General features: G+C 45.7%; 1 protein-coding gene across 19 annotated transcripts in view; it reads right to left on the reverse strand.

The window, feature by feature from the left end:
• Positions 1–21,399, reverse strand: part of REPS1 (RALBP1 associated Eps domain containing 1) — a 1,100,512-nt gene that overhangs the window by 608,977 nt on the left and 470,136 nt on the right. For all 19 annotated transcript variants that reach the window (XM_086927540.1, XM_086927556.1, XM_086927550.1 and 16 more), the window contains exon 8: positions 15,831–15,985. In XM_086927540.1, coding sequence (XP_086783666.1) covers positions 15,831–15,985 — 155 coding nt within the window. The remainder of the gene's footprint in view (positions 1–15,830; positions 15,986–21,399) is intronic.

Raw genomic sequence — 21,399 nt, forward strand, 5'->3', positions numbered from 1 at the left:
CCATCTTTATCAAGACCGTGAAGAGATGAAAGGATGTGCCACTGAGGGCTAGTAGGAGGATCAATCAATCAAGAAATTTGTATAGCGCACTACTCACCCAGAGGGTCTCAAGGCGCTTGGGAGGGGCGTGCGTTATTGCTCGAATAGCCAGGTCTTGAGTTGCTTCCTGAAGGAGAGGTGGTCTTGAGTAAGACGGAGATGGATGGGGAGGGAGTTCCAGGTCTTGGCTGCCAGGTAGGAGAAGGATCTTCCTCCCATGGTGGCTTTTCGGATGCGTGGCACGGCGGCGAGAGCGTGGCTGGTCGATCGTAGTTGGCGGGTGGGAGTGTAGAAGGTCAGGCGGTCGTTGAGGTACCTGGGGCCTAGGTCGTGGAGAGCTTTGTGTGCGTGTGTGAGGAGGCGAAACGTGATTCTTTTTGCTGACTGGGAGCCAGTGCAGGTCTTTCAGGTGTCCGGAGATGTGGCTGTGGCGGGGGATGTCCAGGATGAGTCGTGTGGAGGCGTTCTGGATACGTTGGAGTCTTTTCTGCTGTTTGGCGGTGGTTCCGGTGTAGAGGGTGTTTCCGTAGTCCAGCCGGCTGGTGACAAGTGCCTGGGTGACAGTCTTCCTGGTTTCGGTGGGGATCCAACGGAAGATCTTTCGGAGCATGCGTAGGATGTTGAAACATGAGGACGAGACGGCGTTGACTTGTCTGGTCATCGACAGGGAAGAGTCCAGGATGAAGCCCAGGTTGCGTGCGTGGTCTGTTGGTTTGGGTGCGCTGCCTGGGGCCGGGGGCCACCAGGAGTTGTCCCAGGCAGATGGTGATGGTCCAAGGATGAGGACTTCCGTCTTGTCTGAGTTCAGTTTCAGACGGCTGTTCTTCATCCACTCTGCTACTTCTTTCATCCCTTCGTGCAGGTTGGTTCTGGCGGTGTCGGGGTCGTTGGTGAGGGAGAGGATCAGCTGGGTGTCGTCGGCGTAGGAGATGATGTTGAGGCTGTGTTGGCGTGCGATGGCTGCGAGCGGGCTCATGTACACGTTGAAGAGGGTGGGGCTGAGTGATGATCCTTGTGGTACGCCGCAGATGACTTCGGTGGCCTCTGATCTGAACGGGGGGAGGCGGACTCTCTGGGTTCTTCCGGCGAGGAACGAAATGATCCACTCCAGTGCCTTCTCTTGGATTCCGACATTGCTGAGGCGTTGTACTAGGGTGCGGTGGCAGACAGTATCGCACACTGCGGAGAGGTCCAGGAGGATGAGGGCCGCTGTTTCCCCGTTGTCGAGCAGGGTTCTGATGTCATCGGTGGCTGCGATGAGGGCGGTCTCTGTGCTGTGATTGGCTCGGAAGCCAGACTGTGAGTGGTCGAGGGATCCGTTCGTCTCGAGGAAGGCGGCCAGCTGTTTGTTGACAGTCTTCTCGATGACTTTGGCAGGAAATGGGAGGAGCGAGATGGGGGGGTAGTTCTTGAGGTCGGTGGGGTCTGATGAATTCTTCAGAAGGGCACTGAGTTCGGCGTGTTTCCAGCTCTCCGGGAAGGTGGCGGTGTTGAAGGAGCAGTTGATGATGTCCCGGAGTTGGGGTGCGATGACGAAGTCGGCCTTGTTGAAGACGTGGTGGGGGCATGGGTCGGTTGGTGATCCGGAGTGGATGGTGTTCATCGTGCGGGTGGTGTCTTCGGTGCTGACCGGGGTCCAGTCGCGGAGGGTGGTGGTGGGGGGCGTCGGTTCTGTGGTGGGGTGTGTGGTCTGTTCGCCGAAGCTGTTGTGTATGTCTGCGATCTTGCTGTGGAGGAACATGGCGAGTAAGTCGCAGAGGTCTTGTGAGGGAGTGATGTCGTTGTTTCCGGCACTAGGGTTGGAGAGCTCTTTGACGATGCTGAAGAGCTCCTTGCTGTTGTGTGCGTTGTTGTCTAGTCGTTCCTTGAATGCGGTCTTCTTGGTGGTGTTAATCAGCTGGTGGTGTTTGCGGGTGGCATGCTTGAGGGCAGTCATGTTGTCTGTGGTCGGGTTCTTTCGCCAGGCATTCAAGGGCTTTCTTGCTTCCGGGCCTGCCGGGATGGGTTTTCAGGGGTGCGAGGTCGTCAGCGCAGTTGGTGATCCACTGTGCGAGGTTGAGGGCTGCTTGGTTGGGGTCAGTTGATCTGGTGGGAGGGTTCTGATTCAGTGATGCGGTGAGCTTCTCGGTGGTGATCTTGTTCCAGTTCCTGCGGGGAACCTGTTGCGGGAGGTGGTGACTTGTGGTCTTTCTGAAGCTGAAGTGGACGCAGCTGTGGTCTGTCCAGTGGAGTCCAGTGGAATGGCTGAAGGAGATGTGCTTGCTGGAGAAGATTGGGTCAAGCGTGTGTCCAGCGTAGTGGGTGGGGGTGTTCACCAGTTGCTTGAGTCCGAGGTTGGCGAGGTTGTCCAGAAGGGTGGTGGTGTTGTCGTTGTTGTTCTCCAGATGGAAGTTGAGGTCCCCTAGGAGGATGTAGTCAGCGGAGTGGAAGGCGTGTGGGCTGATGAAGTCTGCGATGTCTTCGCTGAATTGTGTGCGGGGTCCTGGGGGTCTGTAGATGAGGGTGCCTCTGAGTGTGGTCTTGGGGTCCGAGTGTATCTGGAAATGGAGATGTTTGGCGGCTGTGGGGGTGACGTCAGAGTTGGACGTGATCCGGATGGTGTTCTTGTGGACGATGGCGATGCCTCCTCCGGTCTGGTTGACGCGGTCCACCCGGATGATCTTGTAGCCGTCCGGGATAGCTATGGCAACATTCAGATGTCGGTCACCGCAATTATATATTACACATGGACTCACATCCAAAGTTTACGATTTATAGTTAAGTATCATCAAGAATACAAATTCCTAGTCCTAGAACAAGTACACCAGGTGTATGCAGAAGAGCCCACAGGATGGACAAGCAGCAACACCAGGCTATTATAAGCCTAAATGATATCAACCTACGGGGTTACCCGAGGCCACGACAAGGGGAGAATGCGTCCCAAATTCTGTCTCTCCAAGTAAATATTATACTGAATGAACAAAAGACCAGCAGCCGAAATAAGGCTGTCGTAGTCTTTTAAAGTACCAAGACTCGTGGCAGTGTGCCTCCAAACATTTGCCCATCTTTTTTCCCCAAAAATGTAATTGTTTTGTTAGTATATTACAAAAACATCAGCTATTTTTATATATGAAAGATCTCAATTGATGGCACTAAAATGTTTAGTCATTGTGCAAATAATTTGTGCCCAATGCAACCGTGCATTATTCGAGAACCCTGTGCATCCCCTCTCTCTTTGATGTTACTTGACTATTCCCAGTTCTCTGCTCCTTGCCAACGTAGAACTCTGGAAAAGGCACCTGCCCTCTTACTTAACCCTTCACGGAAGCTACCATGCCAACAAGAGAATGAGCTGATGGATTCGCAGACACAAAAAGTGGACTGATTAGGGGCTACTTTCAGTACTTGTAGTCCAATGACTGGAGATTCTCAGTCAGTCAGTCAAAAAACTTTATTTCGGCTGTACAGCCATAAAAGCACAAATAATTGTAACATTATATAAATTGCGATTAATTATAATGCACATCAAATAAAGGCAAAAAATCATTATACAAGGTATCATTAAGTGGATGTGGGATAATATGCTACAATTGTATAGTATAGTTTACTATCCCCCCTACTACTCGACCCCCTATAATTGGCAACCTTATGTATCAAGTATAACCAGGATATCCTATATGCAATAATTTAAGAAGGATTTAAAACAATTGGAGTCGAAACATTTAAAAATATAATTTAAAAAAAAAACATTAAAATTGCTCATCAAAAAGAAGAATTTCAAAGCATTTCCCTAGGTGAAAGAATGTGCAAATATAGTGCAGTAGCATTTCTAGTGAGAGAACTCAGTTAAATTATTGCCCATCTCTTTTCCCTTGATGATGCCTCTGCGTATGCACCACATCGCAAATAAAAATGTCGCGGTAGCGACTACAAATAGTGGATGTGTCTCATATTGAAGTAGCCTAAAAACCTCAATATAATTTCTAAGCCCCAAATTTCTACAAGTTGGAGGACCCACTTAGATCTAGACCTTTTATTGGCAGGACAGAAGAACATAACATGGAGTTCTGTTTCTTCTGAGAAAGTGCACCCAGGGCAATCTAGTTTGGTTGCTCCCTTCCATTTGTTTGTAAATGCACGGAGAGGGAGCGTCCTGTGTCTACATTGTAAAAACAATTTCTTTGCCATGAATGGTTGAATACTGTCCAGGGCCGGTTCCAGCTTGTACTGCTGCTTGACACCCAGAAACCTGGATGTCAGGCAGCATGAATTCGTACTCTGGGACAATAGGGCGAGTTTGTGTTCTTTAAAAGCTAGGGATAAGGACTTTTTGGGGATGGAGGGGCAGGTCTCTTCTGGGGTTAGCCACATATTTGCCCTCCCCAGTGCATGGCATGTACTCCTGATATATGACAGCCATGGTAGATTTCCGGCTCCCAGCATGGACATAACATCCCTCAATTCCTCCCTATAGGTTACTAACTCGGGCGTGCTCAATAAGCGATGCCAGAATAGAAGTGGGCGAGAGGCAATTAGATCGGCAATAGGTCCGATACCCAAATCCATCCTCAGTGGAGTTAAGGGGGTACTTTTTGGGAGACCCAACAACTGCCTAATAAAGGTGTTCTCTGTAACAGATAGAATATTGGATGGGCAATATCCCCAAAGCTCAGATCCATATATTGAAGCTCCCCTTGCTTGGGTTTTATAGATTTCTGCTAGTGGGCCAACCACTTTTTGGGTGCAATTTTTGTGAACTTTTAAGATGTTCCCTATTGATTGTGTTAATTTTAGATTGGCTTTCTTTATTTGGGTCCCCAGTCCATCTTGTTATTGAGTGGAAGACCCAAATAAACAAAAATGGACACTCTCTCTAGGGGCCTGCCTTCCATTTGGGGGTGCAGGCAATTGAAAGTGTTAGCATGAAAGACCATATATTTTGTTTTCTAGAGATTTAGCTCCAAATTCCTCTTCCTACAAAATTAGCTGAACTCTTCCAGTACCCGCTGCATACCCATTGTTGATTTAGACAGGAGCAGCGTTTTGTCCGCAAACATTAAAGCTGGTAGTTTGTGATTCGCTAACCTTGGTGAATCTATGTCCTTCACTACCAGGAGCGTTTCAATAAAACCATTTAGAAAGATGGAAAAGAGGGTTGGCGCTAGAACGCATCCCTGCCTCACCCCTTTCTCTAAAGGAAAGGGAGCTGTCAGGTCTCCTTTCTTACCATATCTTACCCTCGCATAAGGGCCTTCGTGTAATCGCTTCAACTGCTGGCAAAGGTAGACTGGCGCTCCTATGTTGTAAAGTAAACCCCATAGCTGATCGTGCTGCATGATATCAAAAGCGGACTTAAGATCCACAAAAGTTAGGTAAAGACTACCACCCACCAAGATTTGCAATGGATCAATTGCAATCTAAAGATCTAATCGATGGTCGAGATTTTGGACCTAAATCCTGCTTGTAAGGGAGTTAATACATTCATCTCGTCCATCCATGATTGCAATCGGCCTAAGAGGACACGGGGAAATATCTTTTTGGTAACATCAATAAGGCTTATTTGCCGATAATTTTCCGGGTATGAGGGCCGCCTTTTTAAAAATAGAAATATTTTCTGCACCAGCCCAGGTCAAAGGAAGGGACATACCTTGAAGAATGGCATTAAATAAGGTCTGTAAATAGGGTGCCCACACTACTTGTTCATTTCTAAACAGGTCACCAATTATTCTATCCAACCCTGGTGCCTTGTTTGTTAACAGTTTGCCCAGCGCCAAGGTAACTTCTGCCAATGTGCTGGGTGGTGAACCGTGTTTAAAGAAATTTGATCAAGATCTGTTACCTTATGTACTACAACTCCATCTAGGGGCCTTGAATATAAAACTTTAAAATGGGATCTCCAAGCTTCTTCCCCAGATTTGGATCAATAGCAGAGTTGCCTTCGGATTTACCAGTCTTTACTAGGTTCCAAAAGCCTCTCATGTCTCTATTATCTAAAGCTTTCTTAATTGCTTCCCATTTTTCCAGTCTCCCATGCTGCTTTGGCTTCAGCTAGGTTTTTTTTATAGTGTAACCTGGTTTCTTTGGTACATAGGATGTCCTTATTCTTAATCCCAAGTAACAATGCACGTTTAGCTTCCCTACACGCTGTGTTATACCAGGGATGTTTCGGTTTAGGGTTAGGATTATTGTCATTTTCGCAATTATAAAAAAACTCTGCCAAATTTGAAAACATATCCTGGTGATTACTACCTAACAACAGCAAAGATTCATAGCCTTGACTATTTTCAGACATACCAAAAGCAGTCTCTAAAAGGAAATTGTTTGTTTGTTCAGGGAGGACATTTTTTCGGTAGATGCTGCAAATGTTCCCCAGCGTAATCTTCTACCGCTTTCTGTTGCAATTAAATGTGGGGCAGATTGTATTGGCAAACCCCAATCATCCTTAACATGGGAGTAGGCTATCTCTAACACCAATGGATTGTGGTCACTTTCACATCAGCTTGGACCGAAAAGTCCATAATTCTATGCCAATTCTCGACGTCTACCAAGATGTAATCAATTGTGGAAGCCTGTCCCAATTCATTAAAAGTAGGGTTTCCCGGACTGTCAGAGGGGAATCGACCATTACATGCCCTGAGCAAATGGCTGAGTGTGAGCGAGTTCATTTGGAGAACAAGGGGGGTCCACCCACTTATTGGATAGATGTTACATTCAGGAATTGCCCAGAGTCTTCCTCACTTGTAATGGTGGTGCTTATGCCATTAAGGTGTTCAAAATGACAAACAAAATCCCCTTCAATAATTACATGTACAGACTCAGGTAGAGGGGGGAGGATGGAGGCCAAGCAGTCTAGAGTCTATGAGGTTTGCCTCTGCCTCACAGGGCGAGAATGAATGTTGATGACAGCCATCTTAAGGGAGTTATCAAAAGAAAGGAGGATAGACACTTATTCCCCGGATATTTTGTGTATCAACCTAATAGTACAACTCAGATGTATGGTGACCCAAGCGCAGAGGCCCCCTGAGGGTCTCCCCCTAGGCCCCTGGAGAGCTGGAATACAGTATGCAACATATCCTACTCTATATAATGCTAAAGTAGACCATGTTTCCTGAGACATAGCTCATGTGTATCAATGTACTTTCCCCAATCAGGGAGGTCCATTTTAGAGATAAGACCTGCTATGTTCCAGGATAGGATCTTCGTAATCTGTGGATCTTTTACTGTATCAGTCTGTATGTGCAGGGGGCCCCCCTCCTGGTGAGGTACTTGGTGGAAAATCCCCACCCGTCCCTGTTTGGTACCATAAAAATTCCCTAGAGTATTAATAGGGGCACCAGAGGTGCTAACTGCCACTATAGCCTCACAAGTTTTCCTGAAAGGGTGTTCAACAGACTCAAATCTTTCACAATTTTGATGCTCAACTGGCTGGTTAACTATACATTCCATTTGTTTAGCTATAGGATTCAGTCAATCGACCAGGTCTAGGGTACTATATATGTTGCTAACTGGGATGTTAAAAGGTGATGTGATTTCGGGGCCCAGGCCCATGTTTAGCAAGATTCCAGTCTGGGCTCTCATTTCCCACTTTTTATATACACTTCCCATTCTCTCTAACAAGGGACTGGGAGGATGGAAGTAGCCTAATGGAGCATCTGGATGCCACTGATCTCCCTGGGCAGTCCCAATTTAAGAATATGTTGAATCACCCTGCTATCCCTAAAATTAATCAGGAAGCAATCCCCCGGAATTTCTTTCCGCCTCTGTCCCAACCAGCTAACCCTACGAGCAAATTGAATTTCACTCTGTATTAGGGGTGGGAGAAGTCTATGTTTGTTAAGCCAAAAGATGGTTTTATTTTTCAATTCAGGATAGGACTCCCCACTACCTATTTCCAACTCTGGCCCTCCAACTAATATGACAACCTAGGGAGTTGAAGCTGGTGGTAGGTCTATACGTGGCAGGGTAGAGTTTGTTGTCCTTAAATTAAGTTGCCGCATATTCCTATTATCTCCTTTAGAATTGCTGGATACATTTTGTTCCGCTGGCGGGCCTGTAGTTGTTGCTGTAACCCTAGAGCCATGGGAAATATCCCCAGCTTGTGTTGCCTCGTGTTGGAGAGAGACTGGGGCTACAACTTGTTGGGTTAGGGGGATAGGCCCAATTAAAGCGTTAGTTTGCGCTAGTGGGTTTTGCCCTTGGGGTACAGATAGAACAGTACAGACAGGTGGGATCACTTGTTTTCGTTGGGAAACGGAGGCCTGGTCCAGAGATTTGGTAGTTTCGATAGTATTTAAAATTATGTCTATATTACTCCCCCAAGAATCTACCAGCGAAGTCAGTTTCTCAAGATGTCTCGTTACAACTTTTAGCTCAGATTTTATAAGGTTTTCAAAATGGGCTTTGAGATCTTTAAACAAATTTGACGCCCATATCGGTGGCTCCGCTAGTTCTTACTACTTTTACTAACCTACATGACCCACTGTCAGTTGCTTTGGTGCTACCTTGGGTAAGTGATTCGCTTGTTCCCCCCCCCCCCCCCCCCATATAAGCTTTTTGTTTTTGCTGTCCACCTTTCCTATTTGTCCCCCAATGTCAGTTTTACTTGAGTTCAAGAATTATATTTTCTTGAATAAACATTAAATCGGGAGTGATCTAGAGATTCAATGTTTGGCGAGAGTCAAGTACTCCTGTTTCCATAGTTGGTGAGATTCTTGGGATCGTTGGTGTTAGGGAGAGGCGTCTCTCAGTGCGTTCTATCTCACTGGAGACAGCCCCAATTGCCTGCCGTAACATTTTATCCATAGCTGTAGGTTTAACACTAGGGGTTCCCACAGATGCTTTCGGTCTAGTGTTTGGCCTAATAGGCGGAAGGGTGCTCTCCCCCATACTTGTATAATGGCTGGGCTTCCTCGATAAAATAAATATTCAGATAGAAATATTGTTCAATTAAATGGAACAAACGAGCTCCCCACAATACTTCAAATATTATATTCCCAGGACTTCACTCTTTAGAACCCCCCAAAATTATCCCCAGTTCAACAAAGATTGGCCAATGCCCAGTCATTAAACATGGCAACTCATGTAAACCAACTTAACAGAGGGGTGGCCCAGCCCAGCCTCGATCTGTCTCGGACGGGCTCAGACGGGCCCGCCCTTAGCCCGGGCTTTGCCCGGCACGTCCCGCACTGCGGGGTAGAGGCTGCGCTTTATGCGCGAAGATGGTCTGGTCCCTCCCCCTCGTCAGCAAGACCCAGAACACCTGTGTAGGCTTGCATTGCACCCTGGATGTTGTGGTTCTCCACAGGGTGATTAAGGCGGAATCCTGCAGCAGATGGAATGCCCCCAGCAGATGTCAGGCGGCAATCAACCCTCACAGCGAGAGTTTAACAAGAATCAGGAGCGGCATCAGGAAGGTCGTGAAAGCAGCTACGGGACTGGAGATTCTACCACCAAGGTTGTTCCCTAGGTTAAAAATTACCTCATTGTCTGTCAAAGGGGTCTCAAAGGTCAGGGCTTCCTGGGCTATGGACATGACTGTATGGTTGCATCTGGTAAATTCTTTCACTCACTTACCCAATGCTGCTGCCTGAACCAAAGTTGGACTAGGTAGCTGGATCAAAACCTACGGTGCATGCAGTATCAGTGGAACATGTACCTTTGACTAGTCCTATAGACCTTGGGAGATGACTGAGGTGCACTCAGGTGTGAAGGAGCTGCGTGGACGTGAGGTTGGTGGGCCATGAGGCGGTTTTCCCGCCTTCAACATAGCACTTCGAGCATATAGAAAGTAGTCAGAGTAGAGTATTGACAAGAGCATTGAGCCACAACCATATCCAGGGGAAGCTTGTGGGAGTTTGTCAATGCCTGGCCCAGTTGTTCCTCATCAAAATGGTCTGCTGAACCCCATGTTCAGCTAGAGACCTAGGCCCCAGGCCTAGCTCTCCTGTGCTGCTGCACAGCCCTGCTTCCTCCCCATTGTTCTGAGTGCTTTTCCTGCTTTTGCCTTTTTTTTTTTACTGCTTTCTCCATCTCCCCCCGTTGTTGTGCGTGCTTTTCCTGCTTTTGCCCTGTATTTGACTGTTTTCTCCTTCCTTTCCCCCGTTTTGAGTGCTTTCTCCTGCTTTCGCCTTTTTACTGCTTTCTCCTTCCTCTGCCATGTTTTTCTAAGTGCTTTCGCCTTATTTTGCCTCATTTTCACTGCTTTCTCCTTCCTTTCCCCTGTTTTTCTGAGTGTTTTCTACTGCTTTTGCCTCGGTTTTTACTGCTTTCTCCTTCCTCTTTAACGCTGTGCTTTCTCCTACTTTAACCTTGTTTTTCCACTGCTTTCTCCACGAAGCAGCTAGCATCTTCAGCTTCTTGAGACCATCATGGGTGATTTGCCGTGCTTTATAAATCTTGATTGAATGGTGTGTGGGCCTAGGAGTCAACAATCTTGTGGGTGGGGGTGAGGAAGAAGGACCACAGAGGAACACTATATGGGGAGTGAGCCATGAAGATATGGTGTTTCAGTACCAGGAAGGACTAATGAGAGCACTATGACTGTGCTCGTAATACCCATGTCAACCTTGAGTACTCCTAGAAGTTGTATATGTGATGGTGTCATTTACTCCGTGGTGTTATGCGATCTGTCAACAGGACTACAGTGGTTGGGCGTTTGGAGAGTACAGCAATGCAAGGGGCCGGTGCCTTGAAGCATTTCCAATTCCAAAGAGACTGATTGGGTGTCGGAACTTAGGAGAAGATTCCCTTCTGCGCAGCTATTTATGCCGACTTTTGCATATGACTAACTTGACTGCACTCTCTCTCTCAACTGCCAACTGCACAGCATTTAACTGAACCTCAAAGTTGGAAGAGGAGACCGAAGATAGCCCTAACCTGCCCAGGCAGGGATTGTGACATGAACACTCAAAGGAGCTGGTCTTGATGACCTGGACAAGTCACTGGAGCAGACAGATTTGGTCCCTTTACCTGCACACTGGAAGGAAGGCTAGCTCAATCTCCCAGTACAATGGGCCTAGAGTCCCATTTTTAAAAATCTTTAAATCGTAATGTGAGAAGTTGGCCTGATATATGATGCTCACTAGTTCTAGTGATCACCCTGTATCAGTCCAAACAACCCTTATGGTGATTGGTTGTAAGTCAACCTTATAGACCAGCTATCCTAATGGTAGCATGGACAAAGCAGTCTTAGGCTAAACTCTTTTGGCATGTGAAGCCAGCTGTTTTACCACATATAACCCCTTGAATACCAAGTGAAAGGACACCACACATGTTATGAAAATAAACAAGATATTTATTACCTAACATACACCTCTGAACTCTTTATGAGATCAGAGGGCTAAGCACATGACAATCTCTTAGGAAAAATACGTTTAAGTTGCACAAATTACAATGGTGCCCTAGGGGCACGACAAACCATATACTAAGTAAGTGGAATGTGAAAGTCGATAAAAGGAATGGAGCTGTCCAGAGGCTGTAGGATCACTGGGACCACGCTATACTAACTATAGGTGGGTAATAGGAGGCCCACAGAACGCGTGTGCAGTGTGTGAACTCAAACGCGAGATGCGTAACAGTGTCTATGGACAGTACAGTTCAAGAAAAAGGTGAGTACGGACAATCCTGACTAGGTAGAACTAAAACGACTGGGGAACTGGACACTAGGAGAGTCAAGCTACCCTTGAGCACCGAAATGCTCGGGTTACCTCACCCATGGGCTGCGGGTGCATAGGTGCCAAGTCGTGTCGGGTTCCGGTGTTGAAGTCTATGGAGCCTGGAGGAAAAGATGCTGCAGGCAGTCAGGAGGAAAATGTCCGGTGTGATCCAAGGGTGGATCAGTGAAGAGAAGAACCTGAAAGCAGAGGGGACAATGTTCAAAGTCACTAGCCAGTGACTGGAGTGGAACCAGATGTCGTTGTCGCGATCAGGTGAAGGTGGACGCTTGTCTCTGCAGCCATGTGGACCAGGTGGTGTCTTCGACGACCAGGATGGAGGCACGAGCTGTCCCACGCAGGTTCTCGCTGTCGGCGGTGTCGGCTTCGGAGTCAACAGGCCTTGGCAAAGGCAACCCACGCAGTGAGTGGAAACGGCGTCTGGAGTGGACCAGGAGGGTCCGGGGTGCTCCTCTTTTGGAAGGGAGCAAGGGCCAGTCTGGAGCAACCAGACCAGCAGTGAAGATTTTGGAGTTCGTCGTCTAGGTCACCAGCCAGCCGGCAAGTGACCAGACAACGCGTCGAGCAGCAAACAGGCAGAAGGGCCCCACGCAGATCTCGTGGATGCTGGAGGGCTGGTCTTCGGTGCAGGAGCTACTCGGGTCGGGGCTTCTCAGTCCCCAAAGCACTTGGACGAGGATACCTCAGAAGTCGTGCTGGAGCGAAGTGCTGCTTCTTTCAAGATGGCCGGTCCCACGTGTCTCTTCGCACCCACGGATCTCAGCTGAGCAGCAGATGTAGGTAGAGGTCAGAGAGGTCTGGGAATCCGGGTCTCGTCGGGCTCTGAAGTCTGGATCCTTGGAGGAAGACGACAAAGGGAAGCCGCTGGACGCTGATGGTGCCTGCTTGTGCAGGGTGGACACTCCTTGCCCACAAGGGAGATTTCTTCAGTCTTCTGTGGAGCAGAACGTCGAAGTCCAGAGTTTCTTCTTGTAAAGTTGTTCAGGATAATCTAATTTGGAATGGGACCAGCTCCTACATTTATCCGGCTAAAGGGGGCTGTACTACGACTAGGTCCCTCCTCTGGGTGGGACCAGGAAGGGGGGTGGTTACACCCCTTATCCTTTGTCCGGTCTTGCGCCAGCTCTGGGGCTGGAGTGCCACAGGAACTGGTTTAGACCGGAGTATGCACATGGACACCTTGTGTGCCCCAGGCATGTCTCATTCCTTTCAGCCCTGTCCTACCTAATACACAAAATCCTGTCTGGGGTGGTGCTAACACCTCCCAAGGCAGGAAACCCTTTGTCCAAGCCTCCCTCGCTGGAAGGACTCCCAGCAGCAAGAGGTCAGACTTGTGTCTGTGGTGGCAGCATCCATTTTGTGATGCTGAGGCTCGAGTTAACTTTAACCGGGGTTCACAGTTACATACATGTCGTGTCCCTCTAGAAGGGTGGAATGCTACCCCAGGGCTCGACAAATCCACTCGCCCGCTCGCATTTGCGAGGGAGAATGGATGAGGGCGAGCTATTTTTAGGTCCTACTCGCCCTTTTTGGCGAGTAGGAAGACAAACTAACTTTTGTCCTCTGTCTTGGAAAACGGAGCAAAAGTGACAATATAACAAGATTTAAAGGCATTTTTATTGCTCACAAAGGGGCTAAGCAATAAAGATGCCTTTAAATCTTGTTAACTTGTCCCTTTGCTCCGATTTCAGAGACAGAGGTCAAGTAGGTTGCACTTGGGTCGAGGGGATTTTCCAAGTAACTAGACCTGCAGGACTAGTACAATTTTTCAGATTTGTCGAGCCCTGTACCCCCGTCGCCAGAATTGGCGAGGGGGTAGTATTCCAATTCGTATGACACCTTACTCGACATGTTTTGATAATGCTATACCAAAGTTGGCAATAACCGCGAGGATTATAATGCACTTAAGAGTATATGGTATAGCGTTATCATGGAAACAGCTAAAGGACTTGGTTCCGAAAGCTGCAGACAGGCTCAGCTCATGCTAGAGCACCATCTCACATAATTCCAAGCACTCTGCCTTCAGGATTGATAAGGCCTGCCATAGGAGTGACTGATAGGAGGATTTGTGGCCATTTTAGGGTTAGATATAGGGATACTATATCTAAAGCAAAGGGCGATTACACCACCTTGCCCCAGCTGATTGATCAGCCAGTTGTGTCAGATTTGGATGGCCAGCCAGGGGTGGCATACTACATGCTGCAGCCCCTGCTAGGCCCTGGGTGCACCTATGCCCTGGGTACCTAAGGCACACTGTACAGGGGCTGATAAGGTGACTCAGTATCCAATTAGATATGTTCCGATAGTACATGGAATCCATTTTACAGAGAGAGCAGTGGGCCTGGGGTCCTGAATAGCAGGGCCCCAGGTCAACTAAGCCGAAAAACCAGCAAAACACCAGGCAAAAAGTTGGGGGTAACCATAGTCACATATCCACCTTCCTACAGTAAACTCATGCCCAGAAGGAGTGACAGACTCAAACACACAGTGGGTTGGGACCACCACGCCCAGATGAGCAGCAGCGCTACACTCAACAGTGAAACATAGTGTCCAGATCAGGTGAGGGTTTGATTAGCAGAAAGCCCTGTTCTTCTTCCCTATATAACATTACGATAGGATAGGTGTTGCAACAAGTAGTCAGGCATCAGGGAAATAGTCTTGCGACCCAGTACTTTCTCAAATAATAATACTGTTTTATAGGGCCTGTGAGGGAGACCTCTGCAAGTAGGCTGGAGGAGCCTGGGGGATAGTTTTGGGGGATGGAAGGAGGGAAAGGGTGTCTTGTTACCTCACCAGACTGTTGGAAGGATGCTTGATACAGCTTTTATTTACCTTGAGACTCTTCTTTGGGATAGGGAGTCAAATATTTTTATACAGATCACTGCACCCTTACTCTGCCTGCAACTCAGGTTTTTCCATAGGGACTTTGTACTAATGGTAGCACACACGCCCAGAGTTTAGGTGAGTCTTACACTGTGTATGGCTAGTCGCACAGCCTGCACAGTTTAAGGTGGGAGAATTAAGGTATTAAGTTTCCTATTCTAAAGGAGGAAGAGAATATAAGAGAAAAACAACAAATAATAAAAAGAACCAGGGAGTCTGGGCTTCGCTCTACTTAGAGAAAAACATCAGTGCATGATAAGTTCTAGACCACACCACTGTGTTGAAACAAGGGACATTGGAGGGCATGGAAACATGCACAGAGGATGTGTGCCTCATTTGAGGGACAAATGCTTATGTAGTTTTGGTGCATTTTGACAACTATCGAAATAACTTTTAGGCTATCATTATGTGACCGGGTACAAACAGTTTGAGAATTTGTGACAGTGTAAAACAATGTGCTCAATTGTTTTCCAACTAGGTTGTCACGGCAATTGAGCATGATGAGACAGCCTATTAGGTCCTTTGATGCAGCACCTATAGATGAGAATTCCGCAGCCCTTAGAAGTGACTTTTTAACATTATAAGATGATGGCAACAAGTTGCACTTCATCAGCTCCCATTTGCTATTTTATCAGACTCCGGAAACAGACAGCATCTATTAAAGTGGTGTGTTTTTTTACTCGAATTTGCTCCGAGATATGGAAGACTACTCCCTTTCCAGCTTTTAGAGAGAGAATGGTTAATACGTGTACTAGCATAATACGAAATTAACAAATGACAATTTGGCTCGATTATGGTTAGCTTCCCCTGATCCAAAATGGCCTGGGCTTTGGACAATTATTATTTTGGACACAACTGACAAATGCTACCCTAATAAATGTACCTTTTTCTGGAATGAAACATTTACTTTAAAGCCGAGTTACTGAAAGGGATGTAAGTTTTAAGTAAAATAATCAAAGTTTAACTGAAAACGTACTGCACATTAGAGGACTGACAGTTCAGGCAAAGACAAACTCATCATTAGACAAGTCAGGGAATATGCAATGGCAAGAAGAGAATGCACAAGTAATTCCAAGCAACTGTGTTCGTTTATTAACTGATATAAACATGAATCTACCTTTAGCAATGGTATCATAACCACTAAAATCGGTGTAGGTTTTACATACAAATATGCAAAAGTGCATACAATTTTAGAATGAGGCACTCAACAAATTATGTGTACACTGGAGCATGAAATAATTTTCTGATGCGTCTTACCTGCAGCGTCATCCAAGTCTATAAGTTTGGGCATTAAACTCTCAGGCAATTTTTCAGGTAAATCATAGCCATTTTTTCTAGCAACTACTAAGTGAAAGGCTGCACAAAATTCATCCAGCGTCAATGCACCATCCTTATCAAAATCAGAAAGTTCCCTAAAAAAATAAATTAAAAAAAAGAATAAAATGGTCAATATGGGAAAAGAGTAATTTAAAAATACATAGACAAAAACTTGTAAATAACTTGCGTTCTAAGTGAAAAACTACATTTCCAATGGACATAGCCCACTGTTGACAATATAATGTCAATATAAGAATTAACTGCAACAATTCTTTGTTTTTTTAAATAAGGAAATGTTTTTGATGTTGGACTGTTTTTGCCACACAGAGGCTATAAATTCACCAGGAGTGCCGCTGCGGGTATTAGTTAGCAACTTTGCAAAGTCTTAAAAATTGCCAGATAATAAAGTACTGGTCAATGTCAAACTTTAGAAGGCAGCAGTCTAGTTAGATGAACATTTGGTACAGAAATGGATCTCATCAAGAGCATCAACATTCTCTTTCTTGAAACCCTATGCTTGAGAAAGAAAATGACATCAAAACAACAGTACTTAGGGATACACCTAAAGCAAGAACTCTATTCAAATTATATCCGGAAAAGCCTCCCGCCACCCTAATCTTTATTAAGAAGTTGAAATGTTTACTTTTCCAATGACACACTTTGACCTACCAACACAGTAGGCTCTTGATAAAATACTTTTGTATATGTAGTATAATTGGCAGAGCACATATTTTGAATTGCAATTAAATTTATTTTCTTATGTTTGATATCGGTCATCAAATGATCCATGCACCATAAATAGTGATTCTGCCATAATTTGTACCTTGCAATATTGATTGTACGGACTACATTTCCTAGGAAAACCCACAATTATTTGGTAGTGCCAGACTACAGACACTCAGGGAAACCTTTAGATGGTAAGCGTTCTGGGATTTATGTTTGCCCATTTGAGAACTTAATAATGTTGAATAATTTTGTTATAAAAATGTAAATATTCCCAAAGTTTTTCAGGATTGCAATGAGATATTAATGCAGAGTTTGTCTCAGTAAATGTCGTGAATGTGCTGAACAAACTATGATATAGTTTGTACGGTTGCATAGAGAGGTGTGTGTTCTTTAACAACTCAACAACCTAATGTCACGTTTTTTGAAAAATGGTCCGGCACAGAGGTGCGCAAACACCCCAGCAGAGAAAAAGTTAAGTAGCGTTTTTGTTAGGATATAGAAGGAAACATGTGCCCAAACCTGTGGAAGAATTAGTTCTAGCAGAAATTATACGGTTCTGAGGGTGGAAAGCTTCTATGATGTAAACACAAGGAGATGATGGACAGAGGGCTGAAACTTTTCAGACCCCCCCGGTCACGGATCTGGGTATAAACCATCATCATTCTTTAGCTCACTTCGCTACCACAGTTCAGTCTCAGCCATATGCAAATCAGTCTTGACCCTGCGCCTCATGGGAACAGTCCAGCCAGATTTGCCAAGCCAGGTCTTTCCTGGACCAGAAACAAGAATCCTGGGACCAGTTTCAGGGTAACACCCCTCATTAGCCAGGCTAGCTTGAATCCAGTGGCAAAGTGAGCAAGGGACACACGTCTGGGCATACCCTACCAAGTTAGGGTGAACAAAGCACACACAAGGAGATGATGGACGGAGTGCTGAAACTTTTCAGACACTCACCCCCAGTAACAGATCTCAGTTTAATCCATCATCATTCTTTAGCTCACTTCGGCACCCATCAGTCTTGACCCTGCACTTCATGATGTCCAATTTCTACTAAAGTAAAACTAGAAAGTGGGCTCAATGGTGCAGAAGAAGCCAGATTGTAATCCAGGAATGGAGGTATATCCCATAAGTTAAATAGTCACACATCTGTCTGTTTTAGATTTCATATAAAAAGTAGGGACAGTATATGTGTTAGAGGCAGACAGGCACACTCCTGGCCAAAACCACCTAGGGGGAGATTCCTCAAGTATCATGAACCATCACTTCACTCTTACTCTACACAGCCCTCAGTGTCAGACTGCACCACCTATTAGGTAGATCATACCATTTAAGGCCCAATCAGGCCACAAAATGGTCTTGTGGTCATGCTGGTGTGCTGTGTAAGCTGAGATGCTAGTTACCTGTGCTGCAAGCATGGCGTAGGTGCACTGTAACAAACTCCTTATTATTTGATCTACATTTCCCAGCATGCGGAGTAAAGCATCCATTTTGAGTGGGTCCTGGTATAAAAGGGAGCCCTGTGCAACCAACCATACTCAGCATTGATACAACTCCAACAAGGAAGAAGTTTTTGAGTTTCCGGTGCATCGAGGTTTTGGCATTTTACCAGGGTGAGTCCAGGGCTTGTGGACCAGGTGCCCACCTTTTGAACACCAGTGGCACCTTTTTATTGTACATTTGGGTGAAAACATTTGATCAAACCTGTACAGGGATATAGGGGTTAAAAGGAAAGCAAAAAATATTAAGTATGAGTCCCTAGAAAAGGAGATTACCTCCATAGAAGTAGAAATAGCAAGGGGGCAGAGCCTGACTATTGCCTTGGTCATCGTCTGTGGATAAAACATGAATTGAAAGATTTAGCAGAGGATAGCTCTAGAGCACATATATTGACCACTCAAACAAAACTTTATGATGTGGGTAACAAGGCCGGTTTGCTTATCGCCTGGTTGGACAGGAGACAAAGAGGTTAAAACTGAGTGGTGGGAATTCAAGAGTCAGCAGGAGGGACTAATACCGTAGGAACAACCATGGCAGAGGTCTTTGCGGAGTACTTGAGTAAATATACACTTCCAGGACTATCCGCTCTGGTAAACTGAACACTTAAGGGATCTCTCCCTTCGAACCCTCTCCCTAGAGGACAAGGAAGAATACAACAGGACTTGACAGCTGATGCGATAGAGGAAGGGATTTGGGAATTACAGTCCGGTAAGGCTCCTGGGCCCAGTGATTTTCACCTTTGCTCTGGAGGCGTTGGTGGTTTGGATACGCCAAGACCTGCTATTGTGTAGGATCTGGGGGAATGGTGCCAGGGAAAACCGAATCTCAATCTATGCCAATAACATTCCTCTGTACGTAACAAGACCACCCATTTGCATAAATATAATTCTTCATATTTTCCACCATAAGAGTAGCTACGGTTATCAGATTAACTGGGACAGGTCTCTCATTTTTCCCGTGTGTGTGTGTGTGGGTGTGGGGGGGGTGTTTGGGGGGGAGGGGTGGTGAGGGTGTTGGGGGGAGGGGGGGGCGAGACTGGCCTTGCCACTTGGGTGTGGGGATCCTGTGGTAACCCAGGGATTTCAATATTTGGGTATATTTGTGGTCAGGAACACTGCCACCATTATTGAGAGGAACCCAATGTCACTGTTGAAGCGTCTTAGGGAAGACGTGACTCAATGGCGGGCACTTCCTTTATCCATCCTGGGGAGGGCAGTGCTCTTCAAGATGATGAGCCTTCCCTCCATGCTGTATGTCCTGCAAAATACGCCTACAGAGTGCTTCAAGACTTCTTTCGTGAATAGTGAATTACGCAAACTATTGTGGAATGGGGCCGTTCACAGATCGCTCCAGTTAAGCTTCAATGAGGAGCGTATAAGTGGGGGCTGGCGATTCCGGCCATTGAAGTGTATTACTGGGCAGCACAACTAACCACTATCAATGAGTGTGTATTTAGGGACATGGAGGATCTAGTTACCGAGTGGATCGGGCTGCGATGAGTGATCGAGGTTATACGGTTGGTCCTATATAACAAACAAGCAAAATTGTTGCTGCCTCACACTCAGGCGGTGGTTAGGGCATGGAGAAAGTCTACTAAACATTTGGTCTGGGAGGGAAAACTGACAAATAGGATCCCGTTATGGGGACGTGATCTCTTATGGGAAGTTGGGAAGTTGCAAGGCTTCAGTAAAGGGGGACCTATAGGTATCTAAGGGACATTTGGAGAAGGGGCAAAAGATTGCCCTTTGTGGAGTTTCAGGAGGAATACGAAATGGGAGATACAGAACAGTTAAAGTACCTGCAGGTAATACATGTGATACAATGCCATGTGCTGGAGGGAGAGAAACTGCCAGAATCTACTCCCTTAGAGGACAAACTACAACAGGATCCAATGCCAGTGACCGCGATCTCACGGACATATAAGAAAATAATGAACAACGCTCCTGACCCACTGCAGTCATTGCGAGAGGCGTGGGGGGGAGACATCAGGCTTATTGCTGACGAGGACGTGGCAGAGGCAATCCAGAGCCCTGGGGAAATCGCTAGAAGGGCTCGCTTCAGTATGATTTAACTGCAGATATTGCACAGATCCTATTACTCTAGGTCTTTACTACATCACCTCGGCCAGTGCGAAATGGCCCTTTGTGTCAGAGGTTTTGACATGTTGGGCTCCTTTTTTCCTATACTCTGGGAAAGCTCCATAATCCAAAGTTATTGGGAGGGAGTGATACAGGTTATGGCTAAAGTCACCAGTGTTACAGTCCCATTAGATGCCAAATGGTTGCTATTATGTATAATGGGGGAAGCCCAGATATTCCGCAATTTGGCTACGGTTGGCCGCTGGGGTGGCCAAAAGAAATATTGCAATAGCTTGGGGAGTGAGTAGACCTCAGAGTTTCCAGGATGGGAGGAGGACTTAATACTGGTGCCTACCGTCGGAGCCAGGGCTGCCATAAGAAATTTGATAAAGTGTGGGGCAAATAGAGCTCATATAGAGATACATGAAGGCCTAGGAAGGGCCGTAGGAGTGGAAGAGGGGGTGTGTTGATGGTTATTCAGACACTTCACAATGATGTACTCAATATGTAATCATAATAATGCTTTTATGAACAATGCCCAGATAATTGTAACCATGATGGCGAGATCGAGATATCCTTCTGTCATGGAACGCAACATTTATTTAAGATGTTTATATTATTCGATGTGTACTGAGCAATGGTTAAATAAAAATAATTTTTTTAACCTGTACTGAGAACTGAATCACTGCATAGTCTCTGCTGAATTTGGCAAACTTATCTAAAATTTCCTGTTGTACTGCATTCAGTAAAGTGACCTGTTGTGTTTTTTTAGCACCACCATTGTGACCGAGATAGTGAATTGAGCCCATTTATGGTTTTAAACACATTTGGCAAAGAGACTATAAGAAATTACACTTTATCAATCTGATAACACCTAGTAGTTGAACAACACTATTAATGAAAACTGCATCAATCATTCAAAGAACTAAAGGATTTTGTTTATTTCTGAACACCTTATCACTAGTCACAGAACAGAAGGATTTCTTTATCTTCAAGAACTGTAAACATCAATACATGCAAGGTGAAAACTACTGCCAATGCTGTTAGAGGACACACTGTTCAAACACTGCTCTCTTTGGTATGTCGCAGTTATTATTATATATATATATATATATATATATATATATATATATATATATATATATATATATATATATATATATATATATATATATATATATATATATATATATATATATATATATATA

This window comes from Lissotriton vulgaris, chromosome 6 (genome assembly GCF_964263255.1).
Source record: "Lissotriton vulgaris chromosome 6, aLisVul1.2, whole genome shotgun sequence".
NCBI lineage: Eukaryota > Metazoa > Chordata > Amphibia > Caudata > Salamandridae > Lissotriton > Lissotriton vulgaris.